Source organism: Meles meles, chromosome 4 (assembly GCF_922984935.1).
Source record: "Meles meles chromosome 4, mMelMel3.1 paternal haplotype, whole genome shotgun sequence".
Classification (NCBI taxonomy): domain Eukaryota; kingdom Metazoa; phylum Chordata; class Mammalia; order Carnivora; family Mustelidae; genus Meles; species Meles meles.
Genome location: NC_060069.1, coordinates 12,005,788 through 12,027,279, shown reverse-complemented (window position 1 = coordinate 12,027,279; position 21,492 = coordinate 12,005,788). Strand labels below are relative to the sequence as shown.

The following is a 21,492-nucleotide window of genomic DNA, read 5'->3' as shown; positions in this document are numbered from 1 at the left end:
GCTCATCTGGGATCTTTGCATCTGGTCTCCATCAGGCTGCAGTATAGGTGTTGGCTTGGGCTGTGATCTCAACAGAGGCTCACCTGGGAAATAAATACCTGTTTCCACTGCTCCCTTAGGTTCTTTGCAGAATTCATCTCTTTACCGTCATAAAATTGAAATCCCTGTTTCTTGCCAACTGTTGACGAGGGGCTGCTCACAGTTCCTTGCCACGTGGCGCTTTCATAACATGACAGCTTGCTTCTTCAAAGCCAGCAAGGAGAGTATGTGGCTCCAGTCTGCCAAAATGGAGCCTTACAGTGTTATCGCAGTCCCAGGAGTGACAGCCCATCCTCTTTGCCATATTCTGATGGGTTCGAAGCTCAGTGCAAGTCCTGCCCTCATTCAAGGGGAGGGATTGTACAACGTCATGAACACCAGCAGGAGGAGAATATTGGGAGGAACGGTCACCTTGGGTGTGTTCACCACAGCAGCCATATTTACTGTTGCTAAATTGTGGAGCTAATCCTAAAGGCAAGGAAAGACTGATTAGTTGCTCATCTATTCCTTCAGCAGACATTGGATTTGCTTTGCCAAGACGATAGGTCAAGATGTGGTTTCTCATGTTTCATCTAGAAAATTTGTAATAATGCTCATTTTTGTAGATATTTTATGCTCTGTTCCGTTCAGATGTAACTGAGTAAATTATCAGATGAAACGAACCAGAGATGCCTTCCTTCCTGTAGTACTTCTTGTTCTAGAACCAAAGGTGGTAGTTACTAGATCCTGTACCAAAGATTATTTCTTATGAACCTGGGTTGTAAGTTGCTAAAAGGCAGACTCCATTCACTTTATGAGTGTTTTACTGAGTGGATATGGTGTCGACTTATTTAAAATGATCACTGGTTTTCAAGCTACTCATTTAAAATCTCAGTGGGTGTTTATAAATAACCTCTCATGGTCTGACATTTGTCTTCATGTGACAGAGAAGCTGGGATTTCATATCTTAGAACACCTCCTCCCACGCCTGTCTTCGTCATTTGAGACCTCACAAACACCCATGACAGTATGTCATGACCAAGTCTTGGAAAACTCTAAAATCTTCTGCTTTAGTTCCTCTTAATATGTGTTTGGTGTGGGGGTGGTAGGGGATGAGAATGTGAGGAAAAAACGAGAACATGTGTCTAGTCTGACGAAGTTTTAATTCAAGAAGGCTCAGGCACAGAACTGGTTTCTTCTTTTGGTGTTAGTTTATTCCAGTTTGACCAGTTTGGAATCCATTTATTCTTTTATGTTTTGAAAGTATGTGCCTCAGTCCCTACTCCTGACAGGATGTATTAGGAGGAAAAATAAAATCAAGGTATGCTATTGATGTTTGCTTACCTGATCACAGTTGCACACCTGGGAAAAACCAAATCCTCTTTAAAATTTTTTCACTTTCGAATTTCACGTAAATCACACCTAGAGGGTTAATGGTAATGTAAGTTGCTTTTAATGATATATAAGAATCTTAGAAATTCATTTTTAAAATATAGCAAATATACATATTCAGAAACCACTTATTTGGTAGGAAATGTGTGTATGAGTTCGGTGTGAAAGCGCCCACTTTAAGAATTTTCTGGCTACGCCTGCTCTTACAGGGGCTGGCACGGGCCCCTCCTTGGTAGAGCTCCTCATAAGTGGGCCGAGAGAGCCCTGCTCACCCCTTGGCCAGTGGGGTGTGGCTGTGCTTGTGCTGGAACCCTGGACAGAGCCCAGGATCCTGGTCCCTCAGTCCTGATCCCCGTGACAGGCTAGCCAGAGAGAGAGCATGCACGCTGTGCAGACACTTAGCAGCAATCCGTTTCCTCTTGCCTTATGTCTGGCTGAGTGGGCGAAGGAATCACCTTCCATTTCTGATACTCGTGTGGCTTTCAGGAGTTCCTCATGCCCGCATAAGCATCATTTAGGAGTCCCTCAAAGGAACAGCATGAAGTGGTGGGAGTTCCTTCTGGTGGTCACTTCCTGCTGGCTCTGCACAGAGTGTCCCATCATATGCGCAAGGACATGGTGGGAAAGAGGGAAGCAGCTGCGCCACCTGTGTGGGGACATGGCTGGGCCATGCTGGCTGGCTCTGCACCGACCAGAACCCTGCAGCTGTTTGCCACAAATGACCTTTATACCCACTCTTACGCCAGAACTTCAGTTGCCTTATATTCTTTCTTTAATGCATCTTTAATTTGATGGATTTTGCCAGATTGCCTTCTGTAAGGATTGAACCTTTTAAAAGTCTCTTTAAATTAATTTTAATTTCCTAAGTGCTATTAGAATATATTCTTTTCAGAAAGGGGGGAAAAATAGAGATAGAGCTAAAGTTGCTTTCAGTTACCCTACCACCCCTAGATCCAGCTCCCATGCAGACCGTTTCCATCCCCCAGAGGTAGGTGCTGTTAGTGGTTTGGTGTGTCTCTTTGTCTATGCCTTGTCAGATATTAACCCATGGGAAATAAACATTATGGGAGTATGTGCGTGTTGTTTAATGGATAAGCTATACTGTCCTAAATTTCTATAATGGTGTGTATAGGTCTTTCCATGATATGTATAATTAAGTAATATATATATATATATATACACACACACACACAGACACATATATATGTATGTATGTATATAAAATTTGAGTTTTATTATAAATTATTTTTCAGCAGTGATTTTAGACATTTACTTTCAGGAAAGATTTTGGGGTTTCATTGAATACCCAACAATTCATATATATCATATATATATGATATATACATATATATATATCATGTAAAATCTTTATGTGTTTTTTTTTCCTCTCTTCAGATCTCAGAAAAGTGATCTTCACAATGAACGCTACATCTTGGAATTAGATTGCTGTTCCTCCTTAGACCACCTGACAGGCCAGAAACTCATCCCAGAGTTCATTAAGAAGGTGAGCCCTATGGTCAGGGGACAACTGACCAGGTTTGCAGCGCGAACTGACAGAGGCTGGCTTAGGGGCACTTCAGCCATACTCCACAGGCTGGGGTAGGAGCCAGGGACTCCTTGGACCTGGGTCTTTGAGCAGCCCCACAGGGGTGCAACCCCCCACCCCATACACACATGGATGGCTCAGGCTGAAGATGACTCAGAAACAAGGTAGCTTCCCCCCTTCCCCGCAGGCAGGACTGTGGACCTTGTCTTTTAAGGCTGGAATGGCACTAATGGCTGATAGGCCTGGGCCCACTGCTCACACTCCCTTCAAACCTTCAAGGTGGTGTGACCCACACCCCCCAGCCCAAATCCCACCTTCCACTTGTCCTGTGGGTCTTCTTTGTCATGAGCCACCTTTCTTTCTAGTGTGAGAGCACCCCGGAGTCCTGTGGCCACTGGCATGCAGTTATACCGGAGGAAATTGCCTGGTTGCAGGAGAATCATTCTCTGTCCAGTAATATGTCTGGTTTTGAACTTCTCTTCAATGCCCTATGAGGTTTCCTGCCTCATTGCAGGGTTCACTTGAGTTTCAATACAAAATATACAGCCGAAGAATGTCCTTGCCCAAACCGGGGCTAAGTTCATTCCTTAATGCTTTCCTTGTTCTCTCTCACCCACTCTTCCACAGTAATTGACAGTTCCCTATCCCGTAGAGGGGATGATGCTTTGTTTGAGATCCAGTCTGTCCATTAGTGAACTCATTAATGAATAGTGTTGGCCATCAGCTTTGGGCCAGAACTAGTCCTTGTCCGCTTGGTGCTTGGACACAGAGGATGAAACGCCTGTGGTCCCTGCCCTCATGTCCTCACACCGAGAAGGCAGACCCCGGAGGAGGCAGCAGGGCGGAAAGGCAGCAGACACCACGTGGCCTGGCTGTCGGGGAGGTCCCTGGCGCCAAGAGAGAAAGGATGGGTAGCGGTCCCCTAATGATGGGGCTGCCCAGGAAAGGCTGGGGAGACCTCCAAACAGAGGGAGCAGCATGTGTGAAGGCCTGGTGCAGGAGCAACTGAGGGGAGTCAAAAGATCGGAGAAGCTTTGGGGAAGTAAGGGAGTACAAGGGATGGCGGGAGGGGCCAGGATTCTGCTGTCAATGCCAGGGGGTGGGGGAGTGGGTTTGCTGTTCAGAAGAGTGAAATAATAATTAGATTGTTTCTTTAAACACCCAGTGACTCTTTTGTTGTTGTTCCCTTCCTGTCTGCCTGCCTTCAGCGTTGATTGAGTGTTCAGTCTCAACAGGGCCCTAGGAATAACCCCCCGCCCCCGTGTATGGTTGGGGACTAAGACCAGGAGACTGGGAGTCAGAGGACCTCCTAGGTCAACATTCCTGATCATTTTACTGGGATGATGGAGACTCTTTCTGCTCTAGTGGAATTCAGATCATTACTTAAGAAATGGCGGGGGGAGGACACCTGGGTGGCTCAGTGGGTTAAAGCCGCTGCCTTCGGCTCGGGTCATTATCCCAGGGTCCTGGGATCGAGTCCCACATCGGACTCTCTGCTCAGCGGGGAGCCTGCTTTCCTCTGTCCCTCTGCCTGCCGCTCTGCCTACTTGTAATCTCTATCTCTCTGTTGAATAAATAATAAAAGTCTTTAAAAAAAATAAAAGAAAGAAATGGGGGGGTTGGGGAGTAGGGAAGGAAATAATGAAACAAGATGGGATCGGGAGGGAGACAAACCATAAGAGAATAAGAGAGTCTTAATCTCACAAAACAAACAGAGGGTTGCTGGTGGGGGGTAGTATGGAGAGGGTGGTGGGGATTATGGACATTGGGGAGAGTATGTGATATGGTGAGTGCTGTGAAGTATGTAAGCCCGATGATTCACAGACCTGTACCTCTGGGGCTAATAATACATTATATGTTAATAAAAATAATTAATTAAAAAAAGAAATGGAGGGGTGAGGCATTTATTTGTTCACACATGCATAAGCCTAACAATGCAAGTATTTGTATAAGTCACGTAGATGTCTACATAAATAGGGCCCTCTTTTCTGGTGATGCAGATAAAATGCTTTAATAAATTTGGGTAGTGATATATTAGAGGTGGAACTTACCCCGTGATCTGAGTACTGGGGAAAAAAATCATTTTAGAAATAGGCTTGTAATCAAGAGTGGGCTGCTTGGAATATTTAAGGGGTAAGTGGGTAAGATGGGCACATGAGACTTTGTCCATACTATCAAGTGTGCTCTTTTAAAAACATATGACTTGGGGCGCCTGGGTGGCTCAGTGGGTTAAGCCGCTGCCTTCGGCTCGGGTCGTGGTCTCGGGGTCCTGGGATCGAGTCCCGCATCGGGCTCTCTGCTCGGCGGGGGGCCTGCTTCCTTCTCTCTCTCTCTGCCTGCCTCTCTATCTACTTGTGATCTCTCTGTCAAATAAATAAATAAAATATTTAAAAAAAAAAAAAAAAAACATATGACTTGAGGGGCGCCCAGATGGTTCAGTCAGAGAGCAGCCGACTCTTGATTTCAGCTCAGGTCATGATATCATGTATTGTGAGATCGAGCCCTGTGTCGGCTCCTTGCTCAGCAGAGAGCCTGCTTAGGATTCTCTCCCTCTACCCCTCCCCCTGCACGTACGTGTTCTCGCTCTCTCTGTCTCATGAATAAATGAATAAAACTTTAAACAAAAACTAACAAAAACCCGTATGACTTCGTGGTCTTGTCTTAAACAAACCAGATAACTGGCATGACTGTCCCATTACACTGTGCCCTTATCAGGTCTTAAGGAGAAAGCAGCCTGATTAGTGGGCACCCAAATACTGGTGTGTGTCGTGTTTATAGTGCAGGTACACATCTGTGTGTGTGTGTGTGATCACACATGTGTGCACATTGGTATCTAATAGTTCATTTAATTAGCTCATTCTGTGCTTCTGTAAGAATTATGTTTTTAACACTTTGAAAATTATATACTTTAAAAAGCCCACCGGTGACATCCTGTTCCTGCAGTGCCCCTGGTTTTCAAACAACAAGCACTGGGTCCAGACAGACTAGACAACTTGCACACTATGAGATTTCTAACCCACAGTTGGTCTTCTTCTGTGTATCAGCATGTGTATTCAGCATCTCTCATCTCCATTCTTTAAGTAGAGGGTTGGTTCATGGTCATGGTCAGCAGGCGCAGGTAAGGTTTCCCACCGATGGCTTGGGGTTGTTGAGATCGTCCCGCCATTTGTCCCTTCCTGTCCAGTGTGGCTGAGGGCCGGACCTTGGAAGGATCCAGCCGATGGGTCTGGGCCTCCTTCCCTCTGCTCCTCTTTTCTGTTGTTGGACAAGATTTCTGGAGAAGGCACCACTTCTGCGTGCAAAGAGCAGAGGGAAACCAAATGTCCCTCTGTAAGATCAACAGCCTATTTTCCAGCTGATGGCCGAATTTACACATGTGTAAATTTTTCTGTCATCACACAGGTAAGACCTTGGCAGCTCCCTGGGAAGAAAAATACTAAAAACGGTTTGTGTCTTTTCAGTAAATATTTAATGAATATCCTGGTCCCTATTTGTATAGAGAGTGGTGACACTTGTTAATTGCCATTCACTTAGGCCAGGATGAAGCTGAGCCACAGGCGGCTACAGCTTACAGTCATTACTTTTTATCTGGGTCATTATTTTGTGTGAAATAATGGCTCCTGTTCCTATGACAAGCAGATCCATCTTACGATGAGATGGTAATTAACTCATTTTGTCATTGTACCATCACACAGGATAAGCTCATATTCTCTGCATATTAGAATTAAATTCAAAGTGATTAGATTTTTTTTTTCTTAAGAACAAGGGCCCGCTATTATTTTTCCACCGAATGTTTCAAATTAGCAGAACTTTTGGATAGAGAACATGGATGGCAGGAGGGAAAGGCGATTTCATTATTTTCCACAATTAGGAAAAATAAAATCATCTGTATCTGTGTCATGTAAAATTAGCTGAAGGTGCGGTAATTTTCAGGCCCTCTCCATCATGATTTTCTGCAGAGGGCGAAGGGAATTATATAAAGATGACTCTGTTCCTTTCGGTGTGGTCTGATGATTTCTCTGCACACTTTAGCTGCTCAAATTAAATCTGGGCTACCGCTTTTTGTTTTTCCCCTCTTGTTTCCTGCCGTGCTCCATCCAACCAGCCCTTTCTGTAAATTATTTATTACGAATGACAAAACATTTAAAAGGCAGATTTATGGGCAGACTCGGAGAGACTGTATGTTCCAAGTCCTGGAACCGAATGCTCCAGGGACAAAGAGTCTCGAGGCTCTTGGAGAGCCGAGGGGCCGCCTTTGCTCCTATGAGACAAAGATTTGGTCACCAGGTATTTCCGGAGCCTGTCTCATGTGGCTGGTGGATTTGTGGGGCCCCTTGGAATTTCCTGTTCTTCAGAGTTCCCAAGGAGATTGTAAAGAGACAGAATGATGTCATATAAGGGGCTTACATGTTCATCTTCGAATTCCTTTATGTTCTTTGGAGCTTCTTGGGAAAGTGCTTGAATGTTTGGAAAGCCTTTTGAAGATCTCAGAGTTGCACACATTTTTCTGGTTTGTGTTTCAACTAATTTTGGTCAAGAGGCCTGACTGGCAGTGGTGTCTCCCTTCTACACAGGAGGAAAGAGCTCTGAGAGGATGAGGGCTTTGCCCAGGGGCTGGGACTGTTCAAGGATGCAACCCAGGGAAGGTCTTTCTACAGGAGAGCCAGCAGTGGACGGCAGTGGGACTCAGTTGGAGCAGGAAGGTTCTGTGGCCAAATGGGGAAGGTTTTAGAGAGGTGTGGTATATAGTGAGGGCCCTGAAAAGCGAGAGGTGAGGCAGACTGTACTGTTCTTGGTAAAGATAGGAATGTGGAATGAGAGCTCAAGGCTGAGAGTCAGGTTCTGTTGGGCTGCAGTTTGGGATGAACAAAGGGAAGAGGAAGCATTTTCTGGGCAGGGTTCTTTTGATGACTTGAAACAGAGCCCTACTCAAGGCAGCTCAGGAGGGGTACAGCAGACCGGGTTTACTACAAAGATGGAGGAACTGGCTGGAGCCCCTTCAGCAGAATACAGAACCCCCCACCCTTGCTGCCCCCGGAAAAGGAGGAGGGAGAGGGGGAGGAGGAGGAGGAGGACGAGGGGGCAGGGAGGAAGGGAAGGAGAAAAGGGAAGGAAAAGATTGGGCTCTCTGGCTGTATTATATGCTGCTGACCTATATTTATGTATCTATAGATTTATTTGAATTTTAAATGGGATTTCACTGCACCGAGGAAATTTCTCTGTGTGCCACACACTATAGTCTTAATCCCCATCTCATGCCCTCTGAAGGCTTAGCCCCGTTTTATAGGTGGAGAAACTGAGGCACAGAAAAGCTATGAAGTTTGCCCAGTTACAACTCTGAAAGGCAGAACTAAGGTCTGAAGCCAGCCTGTGTGACCCAGAGGCCACGTTTGTGACCATTGGGCCATGTTGCCTCTTCTGTGTGGTGCTCAGGGACTGAGGGGGGCTGTCCCAGTTGGAGGAGAGACCGCAGGGGAGGCGGACAGGTGTAACTGGGTCCGGTACATGGAGACAGATTTAGAGCCTGGGTCTCTAGGCCTTGCTGCCCATCAGAGAGAGCCACCCCCCAGCCATTGTCCAGGTGAGACATCAGGGTCTTTGCCCTCAAGCTCTCAGCTCTGGGCTCTGCCCCTTAGGTTCACACCCCTTTATGATGGAGTGGGGAGCACTGACCCACACGATCATCTTAGAACGAGGTCTGTCTAACACTGGACCATAGAAACATTGGAATGTAGGCAGTTGAGGGGAGACGAGACTGACCCCTGCCTTGTCCTATGGGGGTCCTTGTCCTATGCCTTGTCCAACTCACGGTCAGAAACTCGGTGGCTTGGATTAAACTAGATGCATCATCCTTTCAAAAACCGAATGGCGCTGCTTAAGTCTTGACTGTAAGAAAAGAACTCGACAGATCTTTAAAATCTAAGCGGCTTCTTTTAATGAAATGGAATATCCTAAATCCTCAGGATTATGAAACTTTGCCTGTAGTAATGGCAGGCTCATCATTTGCTTTCTGTCTGATTGCTGAGCATTAGGGCCTCGTTTCTACAAGTGTGGTGCAGAGAGTTTAATTTTAATTAGTGCAAGACAGGAGAAATACATTTAAAAGTCTTCCCTTACATCCCTACACCCCCACCTACCTCCAAGCCAAGCAAGTTGTGCCATTTTATTTTATTATTTTTTAACATTTTATTTATTTATTTGACAGACAGAGATTACAAACAGGCGGACAGACAGGCAGAGAGAGGGGAGGGAAGCAGGCTCCCTGCTGAGCAGAGAGCCCAACGCGGGACTCGATCCCAGGACCCTGGGATCATGACCTGAGCCCAAGGCAGAGCCTTTAACCCACTGAGCCACCCAGGCACCCAAATTGTGCCATTTTAAAAAGGTGAATCTGTCAGGAGCGGGGGAGGAGTGAAGGCAGAATGGCGTGTAAATGATCATGTCCTCGGAGTGGAAGACAGAACTGGGGGGCAGGCGGGGAAGAGGCTGGGGTGACAAGTGAGGCATTGCTGGGGGAGAGGGCTATCCTGTTCGCTTTGGTCTCCAGAACTTAATAAACATTTGCCAAGGGAATGAACGAATTAAAAGAGAAACACAGAGGAAGAATCATTAAGATTGTTTCATAGAAGAGGAGGGAGGACCCTAAAATGACACTTAGGTGACTGAAGTGTGAGGTGGGGTCACTTGTGAGGATGGGAACACACAGCATGAAGAACCAGAAAGGTAACGAGGTTGGTGATGGACAGGTTAGGACTGAAGAACTGGTAGTACACTCAAGGGAACATTCTAGAAGACAGTTGTGGTTGTTGGGCTGGACTTCAGGAGGACTCTGGGAACGGAGCTGGTGTCATATGAGGTGCAGACACAGAGGCCCACAGGACGGGTAGGCAGTGGCAGGTGGTGACAGAGGGAAGGACGTTCAGGTGGTCATCTGGGTGGCACAGGCCATCTCAGAGGGGCAGCCACCACTCAGCATCCACTCACTGTTCCGTAGTGGAAATACCAAGCCAGCTGTATTTTGGTTGGCTAAACTTGCTCTACAGCAACTTTAGAGAAGTTGATAACGTGATTTTCTTACTGTGAAGTCCCTGGGTTTTTCACCGCAAGCTAATTGAAAAGTTTAAAACTGTAAGAGCTAGGTCAGTGTTTCTCAAATGATCTGTGGTGAAGGACTAGTTTCTTTGTTTCTCTGATTTGGTTTTTTTCCAGTCCCTTAAGAAGTGATACTTTGAAAATATAATTAAAACACGGTGGCAGGGGGCACCTGGGTGGCTCAGTGGGTAAAGCCTCTGTCTTCAGCTCAGGTCATGATTCCAGGGTCCTGGGACTGAGCCCCGCATTGGGCTCTCTGCTCCGCGGGGAGCCTGCTTCCTCCTCTCTCTCTGCCTGCCTCTCTGCCTACTTGTGATTTCTCTCTCTGTCAAATAAATAAAATATTAAAACAAAAACAAACATGGCGGCAGTGTTGACGAGCCAGAAGAGTGTCTCATGCTCACCCTGACTTCATGCAGCTATCTGGTCATGGATTGTTAACAGAAGGTTGGTGGAGCAGCAGTGAGCTGAGAACCACACGCTGAATAGCCACTGGCTGAGGTGGCAAAGCCTTGGATGAAGTCGTGACCTGAGAACACTTGTGCTTGCAGAGGGAAGAGAGGAGAGCATTATGGCTAGAGCTCTGGGGAGGACCCAGAGAAGGAGAAAAAGAAAGAACTTCTCTGAAGTAAGGGGGGAAAAAGGAAGAACATGATGTCACAGAATCTGGGGTAAGAGAATAGTACAAAAGCAGGAAAGAGGTCGAGTCAGCACCCACTGGTTGCGTGACCCACCGGGTTTGGCCGCCAGAAGCTATTGGTTAATCTTGCGAGAGCAGTTTTTAAGATTAAAGAAGGCCTCCCTCCATGGGTTTAAGAGCCTATGAGTTTGGAAAGAGAGAAAGGAAGTGGTGGCTCCGGATACAGGTGGAGGAGGTTTTGTTTGCTGTCAGTGGGAGCTAAAAGCTACCAGTAGAGAGGAGAAAGTTAAACAAAGTCAGAGGTGAGTTAAAGGTGGAGGCAGGCCCAGCGTGGGTGAACCCACAGACTGGGCATCAGCTGCTGATGGGACTGGATGCCCAGTCCTCAGGCTTGGGGAGGTGGCAGGCGGACCCTCATAGGCTTAGATGCTCAGAGTGGAGGGAAAATGTAGGTCCTGCTGCCTAGAGGCCTCTGTTTTCTTATCAAGTGCCTTTCCTGTCCCAGCCCCTCTTGATCCTCTGTCCCCTTGCTATTTTCTTTGACTTGAGACCTTCCTGTTCTGTCCAAGGAACTTAGTTGAAGTTAATCTGAGCTTGAGGGGAGGGAGTGAGCTGTATGTTTGTCTAGATCACTCCCCCAAAAACAAGACAAATTCTTCGTCTTCATTGTCTCTCTCTGCATGAATCCAAGATCCAGCAGCAGTGGGCCAAAAGGCATTCATTCTCTTTTGAACAGATGGTTGAGGACCCCTATGTGGGGGCGTCCAGGGATTCCTTAGTGAGCCAGTGCAGGTAATGTCCCTAGTCACATGAAGCTTACAGTGTAGCTGAGGACACAGACACGAGGCAGGTCTCCTGATGGAGGCATAATCACAAATGGGTAATGCTCCAGAGCAGAACATGATGAGGGACCCTGACCCAGGCTACAATCTGCTTTGTACGAAGAAGTGGTGTTTGCACTGCAATCTAAAGGGTAAACAGGGAGAGTCGGGGCTCGTGGTTAGGGAATAGCTTGGACAGAGGCCACAAGGCGGGAGGGAGCACGTTTGGTGCAAGGAACGGGAAGGAGGCCATTGTGATTTGACCTCAGAGAAAGGAGGGTAAGTGCTGCTCGATGAGGCTGGGGAGGTAGCTAGGACTCACCTCTGGGCTCAGGATTTGGGTCTTATCCCAAATGCAATGGAAAGTCACTGGAGGGTTTTAAGGAGGAGCTAAAGAATGATACCAGATAGATACTTTGGGAAGAGATGTGAGGACTGGATTGAAGGCAGGAGTAGGTGAAGTTAGGACAGTGTTCGAGTATCTCTGTGTAGACGATTGGCGATTGTAGCTTCGCTTACAGTCGGAGTGGAGGTGTGGAGAGGAGGTTTGACTTGAGAACTATGGAGCCAAGGAACTCAGCAGGGTAAGAGAATAGTACAAAATTGGATTGGGTCACAGGGTATGGTGGAGAGGAGCAGGTTTGGCCTGTGCAACTGAATGGACAGGAGCCTTTGCTGAGATCAGGAGGACTATGGACCAGGGCCTTATTTCTCCGGTGCAGGAGCTCACAGCAGCCATCTGGGCTGGAGACACCAGCTGGAAAATGCTAATTGAAACTTGATCATGGATGAAATCACTGAGGAGGGAAGGATGCTGAGCCCGGGGGAATTCCAGCACTGACTGCCATGCAAAGAAAAGAGGCAGAAAGGATGTCACTAAGAGGTCTAAGGGAACTGGAACAGAGAGGGTGATGGAGGTTGATCGTATCTCAGCAAGGGAGGGTTGTCAACCCTGTTCATGCCCCAAGACTACAAATCAGAAAGGTGGTGTGGTCTTGAGGTCATTGGCCGCCTCTGTGGAACGTGGTTTGGTGGCTTCTCCCTTTCCAGCACGCATTTCACAAGGCCTGTTCCAAAATATCTTTGGGTTATGCTTAAAAACCACTGTCCTTTACCCTATAGAACTCGTGTGTGTTCTGTGTTCTTCCTGAGATGGTTCTGAGATTTCTGGTCTTGTGGGGTGGGTTGGGTTTTTTTTTCCACTTAAATTTAAGATGTTCTTCCTTTCCATGGGCTTGCTGAATTATCTTCATTGTTCTCCTTAATGTAATTTTTTATTAAGCAACTGAATTTTAACACCCGACAAGGGGATTAGAACTTGCCCATGTGTGAAGCATTGCAATTATATGTAATTTTTAGCTTTTGCAACACATAGTGCATGAAATAATAATAATAAGCACACTTGTAGGTTAAATCAGAAACAGAATTAACTGGGGATTCCTAAAATGGCATTTAGATGTGCCTAGAACAGAAAGCAGCCTGTTGTTGGCTGTGTGGGCAGCCTGTGGCTGTCAGGCCTGCATTCTTTTGTGGTCTTTGCAGAGAAATTGCCCTAAAACCAAGGAATCAGATAACATTCTAGGGGCTAGCGGAGTAGACAAAAGACTAGAGGGAAAAGAGAAGATATGTCAAGAGAGGTGGCTGATAAGTGCCCATGAATGTTTTATTCTAGGGAGAAATTCAGCCTGAATGTCTGACTTCTCAGGATGCCTTCCCACCCTCCTGGGCTGCAGTTGGCCCAGTGGGAGGCTGATATCTCTTCCATCCCCACTTGTGGGGAGAAAGCTGTTGATGCCAGGGCGCATACAACTTTCTCTAGTTTTAAGGGTTTTAAGGAGGAGCCAGATGCTTGGCCGGCTGTAGGCCAGCCTGTGAGGTCCTGAACCTGAGGAAGATGTGTGCTTCTCCAGGACACAGCTGTGGCCCCACCTGAGATGTACCTCACTCTCACAGCTATTGAAGTCGGCATCAGAAGGAGTCTGGTGCTGACTGAGCTGGGATGACCACCACGTTCTAGTTCCCAGTGCCTCCAAACCATGTTTATAGCAGACAGTGATGTTCCTTTGGGGCTGAGGGAAAAGCCCAAAGGAGCTATGGATCTGGAGTTTCTTCCTCTTAAGCCAGTGCTTCTTGAAAATGTGCCCTTCCTGCAGTGCTCCTCAGCAAAAAAGGGTGCTGTAGTCCATGTGCTTGGGGAACACACATGTTGTAAATCCTCTTGGAAAGGGTCATGATGCTCCCCAAAAGAGTCAAAGTTCTGAAAAGGTCTGCAGTAAGAAAACTGCTTATTTACCTTACCTCAGCATTTCTCAGGTATAATTTAAGAACTTTCCCCTTGCTTCTCCTCTTTCCCAGACACCTATTTCTGTCCCCGCCAGGGACAATCACAGGTGGTTAGCAGCAGAGGGGTCAGTCTCCTCTCTTTTTACACTGGGATCCTAGCGTCTCCCAGCTGCACACAATGGCCATCGTTCACAAGCGTGAAAGACTTTATTGCACTTTATCTGTTCTGCTAAAACAAGTTTTTATGCCCAGACAGACACTTGGTGGTTCCTAACCCTCCCCCAAACCTCTAATGAAGGGAAAATCTGGAGCAGAGCAATTTAAAACTCCCTCCTCTCTTTTGTCACTCTAGAAAGACATGTGCTCAGCGCCTCTGTCATTCTTCTTGCTTTTTAATAACACACATGGCAATCTTCTAACACGTAGTCAGCAAAAACTAGGTCATTGGATTTGTTGACAGCTGTGGAATCATAGATAGCGTTTGCCCTGTTGTCTGGGTCCGTTCCCGCTTATCTGACCACGGGCCTTTAAAAGAAGCACTGGTTTCTTGGGCATGTTTCCCCTTTTCTTCTTTCCTCCCCAACCCCCACCCTGCACTCCACCATAGTTGTTAATCAGATCTTCAAATATATTGGTTTTTCCAGCTTTGATTTCTCATTCTTTTATCTCTCCCCTGTAGTTGCTAATCAAAAGTGGCATTTTATTCCTTGGCAGTGCTCTCCAATAGAAATATAATTTCAGCCACGCATGTAATTTAAAATTTGCTAGTAGACATGTTAAAAAGGAAAAAACAAGGGTGAAATTAATTTTATTATTATGTTTTATTTAACTATGTTTAGTACTATGCTTTATTATATACATATATATATATAAAACATAACCAGAATACTATGTTTTCAACTTGTAATGAGATATTTTATATTTTTTTTCAAACGAAATCTTTGAAATCTGGTATATATTTTACACTTGTATCACATCTCAACTTGGATGTTACCTTTCCAAAAGTTAAAGTGAAATATCCTACAAAATAAGGTTGTGTTTAACAGAAGAAGAATTATTTTCTACTGCTTCATTATTTAAATTTAAGTCGAAGTTAATTAAAATTCAATAACATGAAAAATTCAGCTCCTTCATTGCTTTGCCCACATTATAAGTCATTGATAGCCACTTATGGCTAGTGGTTGCTGTCGTGGACAGCATAGTTTTGTGGGGTTCATTTATTTAAGCAGTTTCAGTTCTCCGTGTTTTCTAGTTGACACAAAAAAAATGTGGTTGAGTCTTGTTGGCCACAAGAAGCAAGGAACAGTATCAGTACACAGCGTATATTGGATAAGAGAGGAAAATTTTCCCCATGGAAAGATCCAGAACACAGTCTGGAGCAACTTTACAGCCTTTTAGGAATATATTTGAAATAATTAAATTTTTGTTTATAATATTAAATATTAATTTAGTTGTGCCTGCCCTTTTTTAGACATATAAAATACAGCCATGTGGAAATAATACTTTTCTCCCTATGTTTACATTTCACGAAACATTTTTATTCCTACTCTTTTCATGCATCTTTGCCTTCCGCGACTTTATCATCACCAGAGTGACTTTTGGGGGCATCTAAAATAAGGTTTCAAGCTCATTATATTTACTTTCATCCAAATTGTTTGGAATCCAACACTTTAAAGATTCACGCGTGATGCCATCACTAGAAGCTCTAAGTCAAAAAAATACTCATTCATTTAACACTAGGATAGTTGGGTGGTTTTTTTTCTTATCCAGCTCAGCAGTGAATGAGAAATCTCCATAATGTAAACCCTTACTCTGCATTGCCCTTTTTAAAACTCTTTCTATTAAAGATAAGGTAAATACAGGAGAATGCATCAATCGTAAGTGTACAGCTCAGTGAGGTGCACAAAATGAATGCACCTGGGTAACCAGCAGCTAAGTTAAGAAATGGAACAGCCCAAAGCCCTCTTCTGGCCACTCCCGTCACTTCCCCCCACCTCCTCCCCAGAAGACAGCCTGTGTAATTTCTAACACCAAAGGTTATCTTCGCCTGGTTTTGAACTTTATACAAGTGGAATCTCTTGTAAATGGCCTTTTTTGCTCAACAGTCAACACTCTGTGAGTCCCATCAGTGTCCTGGTAGTTTGCTCATTTGTATATAGAATTTGTACACTGCTGTTTTAAATGCCGTCTTTGAGAAACATGCATGCTGCAGCCCCCAAAAAGGTTTCATGCCACAGGAATTATTTTAAATTTTTGTTACATGTATTTTCCTCCTAAAAAATTAAGTCCATCAGATGACTTTAATTAAGCTCTCAAACCAGTTTTGATTAATGTGTTTTCCCTAGTAAGCGTTTTGTTGTTCCAAATAAAGTGGCAGAGAGCCCTTGTATTGTGAGAGACTTTGTAAAAAGTCTTGCAGTGTGTGAAGTAACGCATCCCCTCTTTGCTGAGAAATAAAATGTATGGGGTAAAACCCAGGGTGTAGCCAGGAGATCAGCGTGGGATTGGGTATGGGGTTGTGTGTCTCCCCTTTCAGCTTATGGGGGTGGGGAGGGTGGGGGGGAGTGGGGTGGGAGGGTGGGTCATCATTTTGCCATTAGTGAATGCTATTTTAACTCTTGTCAGGAGAGATCATTTGTATGGACTTTCCGCCCCCTAAATATCTGCTTGGCTGACTTCTTCACTACCTTCAGATCTCTGCTCAAGCCCACCTTCTCAGTGAGCCCAGCCACCCTGCCCACCATTTTTTAAAAAGAGCACCTAATGCCTGGCCACTCCCCAGCCTCCTGATTCCCTTTACTCCTCTCTCGCTCTCTCTCCCCTGTAGCTCTTTTTGCCTCCCAGAGCTATTTTACTCTCTTCACTTGGTTATTATGTTTCTTGTTTCTTGTCTCTTGTTTCCATGCCAAGAAGAGTGTAGGTTCTACAGCAGATGTGCAGGGAATATTTATGGAATGAAAGAGCGAGAGAGCCCGTGGGTTTCCAAGGCTGGAGCGGTATCAGAATTGGGTTAGACAGATGCTTTCAGAGGTAGTGCAGCGAAGATAAAGGAGACAGTCGTTCATACATTTTTCTTTTTCCCTATAACTTGCGGTAACTTTTCCCAGCGTTCAGGGTGTTCGAAACCTGTTGAGTATAACCCTTTCTGGAAGTGACTTATGAAGGTCCTCCTGTCACCCGCTTCTACTCCGTGTTTCTCAGCAGACACGTTTACAAATACGGAAATTGCTGTTATCACCAGGAAAGTTTCCAAAGTGGCATACATGCATCTCTCTCTCTCTCTCTATCTTTCTTTATGAGATGGAACATGTTTTGAGTGCTAATTATGCACCGTCAGTGAACACATGTCGGGTTCGCAGCACAGGTTGAATTTCCCCGTCTGCGTTGTTCAGAGGTGGCGAACATCCCCACTCAGTGAGACCTCCTGTCTGCCAGATTTGTGTGGGATCCAGCACAGACAATGAATGTGGGAATCTGGAGCGGACCCACGGCATGCAGAGGGTGGAGTGTCTCCTCTGAGAAACGGAATTTATCCTGCCAAGCAGTTAGGCTGCCTCTTGTATCTTCACCCGAAACTGGAAGGTTTCACTTGGATTGCTTGAGATTATGTGGAATCTTTCTGAGGGTATTTGAGAACTAATGTGACAGGATTACCATCCCTGTAAGGTTTTCCCCTTTACTGCCTTGGGGTAGAATTCCCACTCAGAGAACGGGTCACGCTGGGATCAGTCGGTGGTTTTGAACAGGCTTGTGGGGAGAGGTGGGGGAAAGCACTTGGACACAGAGTATTCCTTTACTGAAACTGACTTGCCTCCTCAAGGAGAACTCTGGAATTTTAAAAGTCCAGTTCCAGAATTTTCTCCTGATTCCTGTAAGGGAACCTTGTGACTTAACTAATAACAGTCACTTAAGCAAGGCACAACACTTTTGAATTCTTTGTTTTCTTCCCTGTAAAATGAGGCTTTTGCACATTGGTAATCTCTAATATTCTGTGATTCTGTGGTCAGTCTAGCCTCATCAAAGAGGTTTATTTAACTAATTTATTATGGTTTATGATGGTGGCATGCTGGATTTGAACACCAGACGGGCTGGATTTGAATACCAGACGGGCTCATTTTAGTATTCCCTGTGCTCTCCATCCAGTAAATCAGTGTTTGCTGAGTGATAACTGTTTTTGTCTTTCCCCCTTAACTAACAACTGTGACCGGAGTTTAATATAAGGGTTATGATCTTTGCACATTTCTTTCTTTTTTTTAAGGTTAGAAGTCGGTGTTGCGGTCTGAGTGAGACTCCATTTGAAAAAAACATGTTGTGAGGAAAATCAAAACTTTAAATGATTCACTTGTTGGATCACTTCTGACCTAAGTGCTCGCAGGACTAAAAACTAAGATAGATTATCATGATGTGGGTGGTGCTGTGATCTGTAAAAGGAACACAAGGATATGTATGTTTGGACAAAACATCCAAGTGTTCTAATAATCAGTTATTATACACCTAGCCTAAGCAGTCAGAGAAAATGGATCAAACCAGAGTTTCCCATCTAATTAATTACTTCCCAGTCTACATCTTCATTCTGTTACAGCAGCATTCCTGCATATTGGAAAGGTAGCTGGAGAGGATGGGTAGTAGGCACATAATCAGATGGGATATCAGGGATGTTATTGTTTGGGGTAGTAGCGATATTATTGGTGAGGGTGATAGGGATGGTATATTGGTAGGAGTAGTGGGGAATCTTATTTTTTTCCCCAGCTTTATTGTGAAATAAGCGACAAATAACACTGTAAATTTCAAGTACACGTGATGATTGGATATACCTACATATTGTGAAGTCCCTGCCACATTAGGGTTAATTGACATATCCATAGTTACCTTTTTTTATGGTGCGAACGTTAACCTCTATTCTCTTACCAACTTGCCATTATGCAGTGTGTACGGTATTGTTAACAATAGTCATCACGGTGGGCATTACATTGCCAGAACATATTAATCTTATAACTGTAAATTTGTACCCTTTGACCCCCAGCTCCCTGTTTCTCCTGCCCCACCCCTAGCCCCTGGTTACCGCCATATTCTGCTCTGTTTCTGTGAGTTTGCCTTTTTTAGATTTCACGGATAAGTTCTATCCTACAGTGTATTTGTTGTCTCCTGCCTTATTTCACTTAGCTTCACGCCCTCGAGGTCCACCCATGTTGTGGCAAATGGTAGGATTTCCTTCTTGTTAATGGTTGTCCATCATTTACATATATCACGTTTTCTTTCAAAGAGGTTGTTATTGGCAGCAGCGATGGGGATGTTACGGGTGGAGGCAGTAAGGGTGTTATTGGTGGGGTGATAAGGGTATTATGGAGCAGAAGACAAAAAAGGTTTTATAAAGAAAGCATCTTCAGAGAGGAAGAGGTTGGCGTATGGAGGACACAGGGAGTAGAAGTCAAAAGAAAATACCTGAAAAGATGGAAAAACTTTAAAAGAAAATGTTTAAATATATTCCTGGCAGAAATAAGGTTAGCTTTTGATGGACCTCTTTATCATTCAGTTGGTGTAGAAACTTCATTTCAGTGACTTCCCGTTTTGAATGATAGACGCAGCTGCTCCTCTGACTACCTTCTAGACCCTCCCCAGAGGCCAATGGAGGATTCTCTTTAGTACACCTGAAGAATAACACAGACGGATTTTTTTTCCCTGAGCCTCATGCTTAGCAGAGGTCTTCACAACCCCTCCTGACTCTGACGGTGCCTGGGAATGTGGGCATTTTTCTGTGTCGTTCTTGAATAGTAAAATGTCATCATTAATTCACATTCTGCACATTTGTAACTTGTGATAAACAAGAACCGAGCTCATGCTTGTCTACAGGTTTGCGCAGCCGATTAATAATGGAAGGCACGCCGCAGGGGCAGGGCTTACCTCCGAGTACCCGCTCATCCCAGCAGTTTGAATGCATCATCACAAACTGTGACGCTAATTACAAACTCTTCTTACCTTTCAATGGGAACATATCCCTCAAGACCCACTCCTCGGAAGCATTCATGTTATCCTTGTTTACATTTCTGCATATTTGAGAGCGCTGCTAACTGCATCCGTTATAAAGGACGTGGTTTGACTTGAAGAAATTGCTAGAGTCTGGTATCTTCCCAGGGGTATGAGTTAGTGAGGACTGCTGTATTTTAAGAGGAGGTCTGTTGCCGCATAATGAACTATCCTGTTTTGCTCACAAATCTACAACTTGTGCAGCGTTTGTCAGAGGTAACTAATCTTTGTTCCACGTGGTGTTACCTGGGGCAGCTGCACATGGCTTCAGGACCCATCTTCAAGATGATGTCCTCACATGGCTGACAATGGCTACAGGCCTCTCCAAGGCTCTTGGGATTCCTCAAAATATGATGGCTAGGCCCCAAGAGCAAGCATCCTAGGAGCACAAGGTGGGCGTTCATTGAACTTTTATGACAAGTCCTCACCTTACTTTGCCTTACTCATTGGTCAAAACCATCACAGAAGCCCATACTGGTTCAAGTAGAAGGACATAGACTCTGCTTTTTGGTTAGGGAGTGGCACGGTTCTAGCGGACTGTTTGGAACGTGAAATCCTATTGTGGCCATGTTTGGAACATACAATCCGCCACATACATGAATTTGAACATGCTGTGTTCATTTACAGTTCATTCTTTGGGGAGAGAACTTTGAGACCATGCTAGGGCAAATATGGAGTACATAAAAATAAAAAGGAAAGCAAGAAGTAGAATTGAGTATTGAATATAAGGGTTATTGGACATTGAAAATAATCTTTAAGTGTAATTCTCAATGGTTGTGAATGCGAAGCCCTCCCCCCAAAATAAATCCTATTTGTTACTCAAAGAGATCACATATCTTCATGAGATCTGAAACTCCCTCAAATCATTTCCATCTTCCAGAAAAACTGTCCAGGGTTCTCCAGGGTATTTACAAAGGAACAATAAAACATTCATTTCTTTAGCACATTGTAATGAAAACCATCTCCAAGTACTTAGTTTAACTGCTCTGTTTACCATGGCGGTTTCAAATGCCATTAGGACCGTGTTATATTTTTGTTGGTCTGAAGTCATGGGAATAGAAAAGGTTGTTTTGTTTTGTTTTGTTTTGTTTTAAAAGCCAAGAGGTAAAACTAAGATAGCACGGATCCAACCACACCATCTCAACATTTTGTTCAAGTGCCTTTTGTCAATGTTTTGGAGGCCTATGTAAATCAGGGACTGGTGGGGGGAGAAAATCGCAAATACTGGATGTTAAAGCAGTGTGGTGTGAAGGGAAACATCTGCTCTTGGTTAAAGTTCTTTAAACTTACGTTCTTTTGCCTCAATCATTTAACTGTGGTGCTGAGATTTGAGTTCCATGAAGACTCTAAACTGGTTTTCCAGAACATTCTTACGAGTCTTAATAAGTCCTTAAGGTTCTTTGCCCCAAGCCTGTAATTCCAGGGTCACCGGTATCACCAAAGTATAAAACTGGGGTTGTCAACCTCAGCAGCTCCAGGATTCTGAATTCTAGCTGTTTTGTTCCATTTTGTTTTTTAAGGAAATGCCTAGTCTCATGTTAGGTAGTTCCTTTAAGAAGGAAGGCTCTAAGGAATGCCAGTTATGAGGCATTTTTTACCTTGATAAGAAGTACTGATACGAACAAATTGTTTTTTGCTGTATATTTTCTTTTGCCTGAGGGAAAGATTGACCTGCT

The 21,492-nt window shown here is 44.7% G+C and overlaps 1 protein-coding gene across 1 annotated transcript in view; it reads left to right on the top strand.

The window, feature by feature from the left end:
- The window catches only part of RFTN1 (raftlin, lipid raft linker 1), a 193,133-nt gene that overhangs the window by 101,349 nt on the left and 70,292 nt on the right, over positions 1–21,492 (top strand). The window contains exon 4 of the mRNA XM_046003505.1: positions 2,806–2,914. Within this exon, the coding sequence (XP_045859461.1) occupies positions 2,806–2,914 (109 nt within the window). The remainder of the gene's footprint in view (positions 1–2,805; positions 2,915–21,492) is intronic.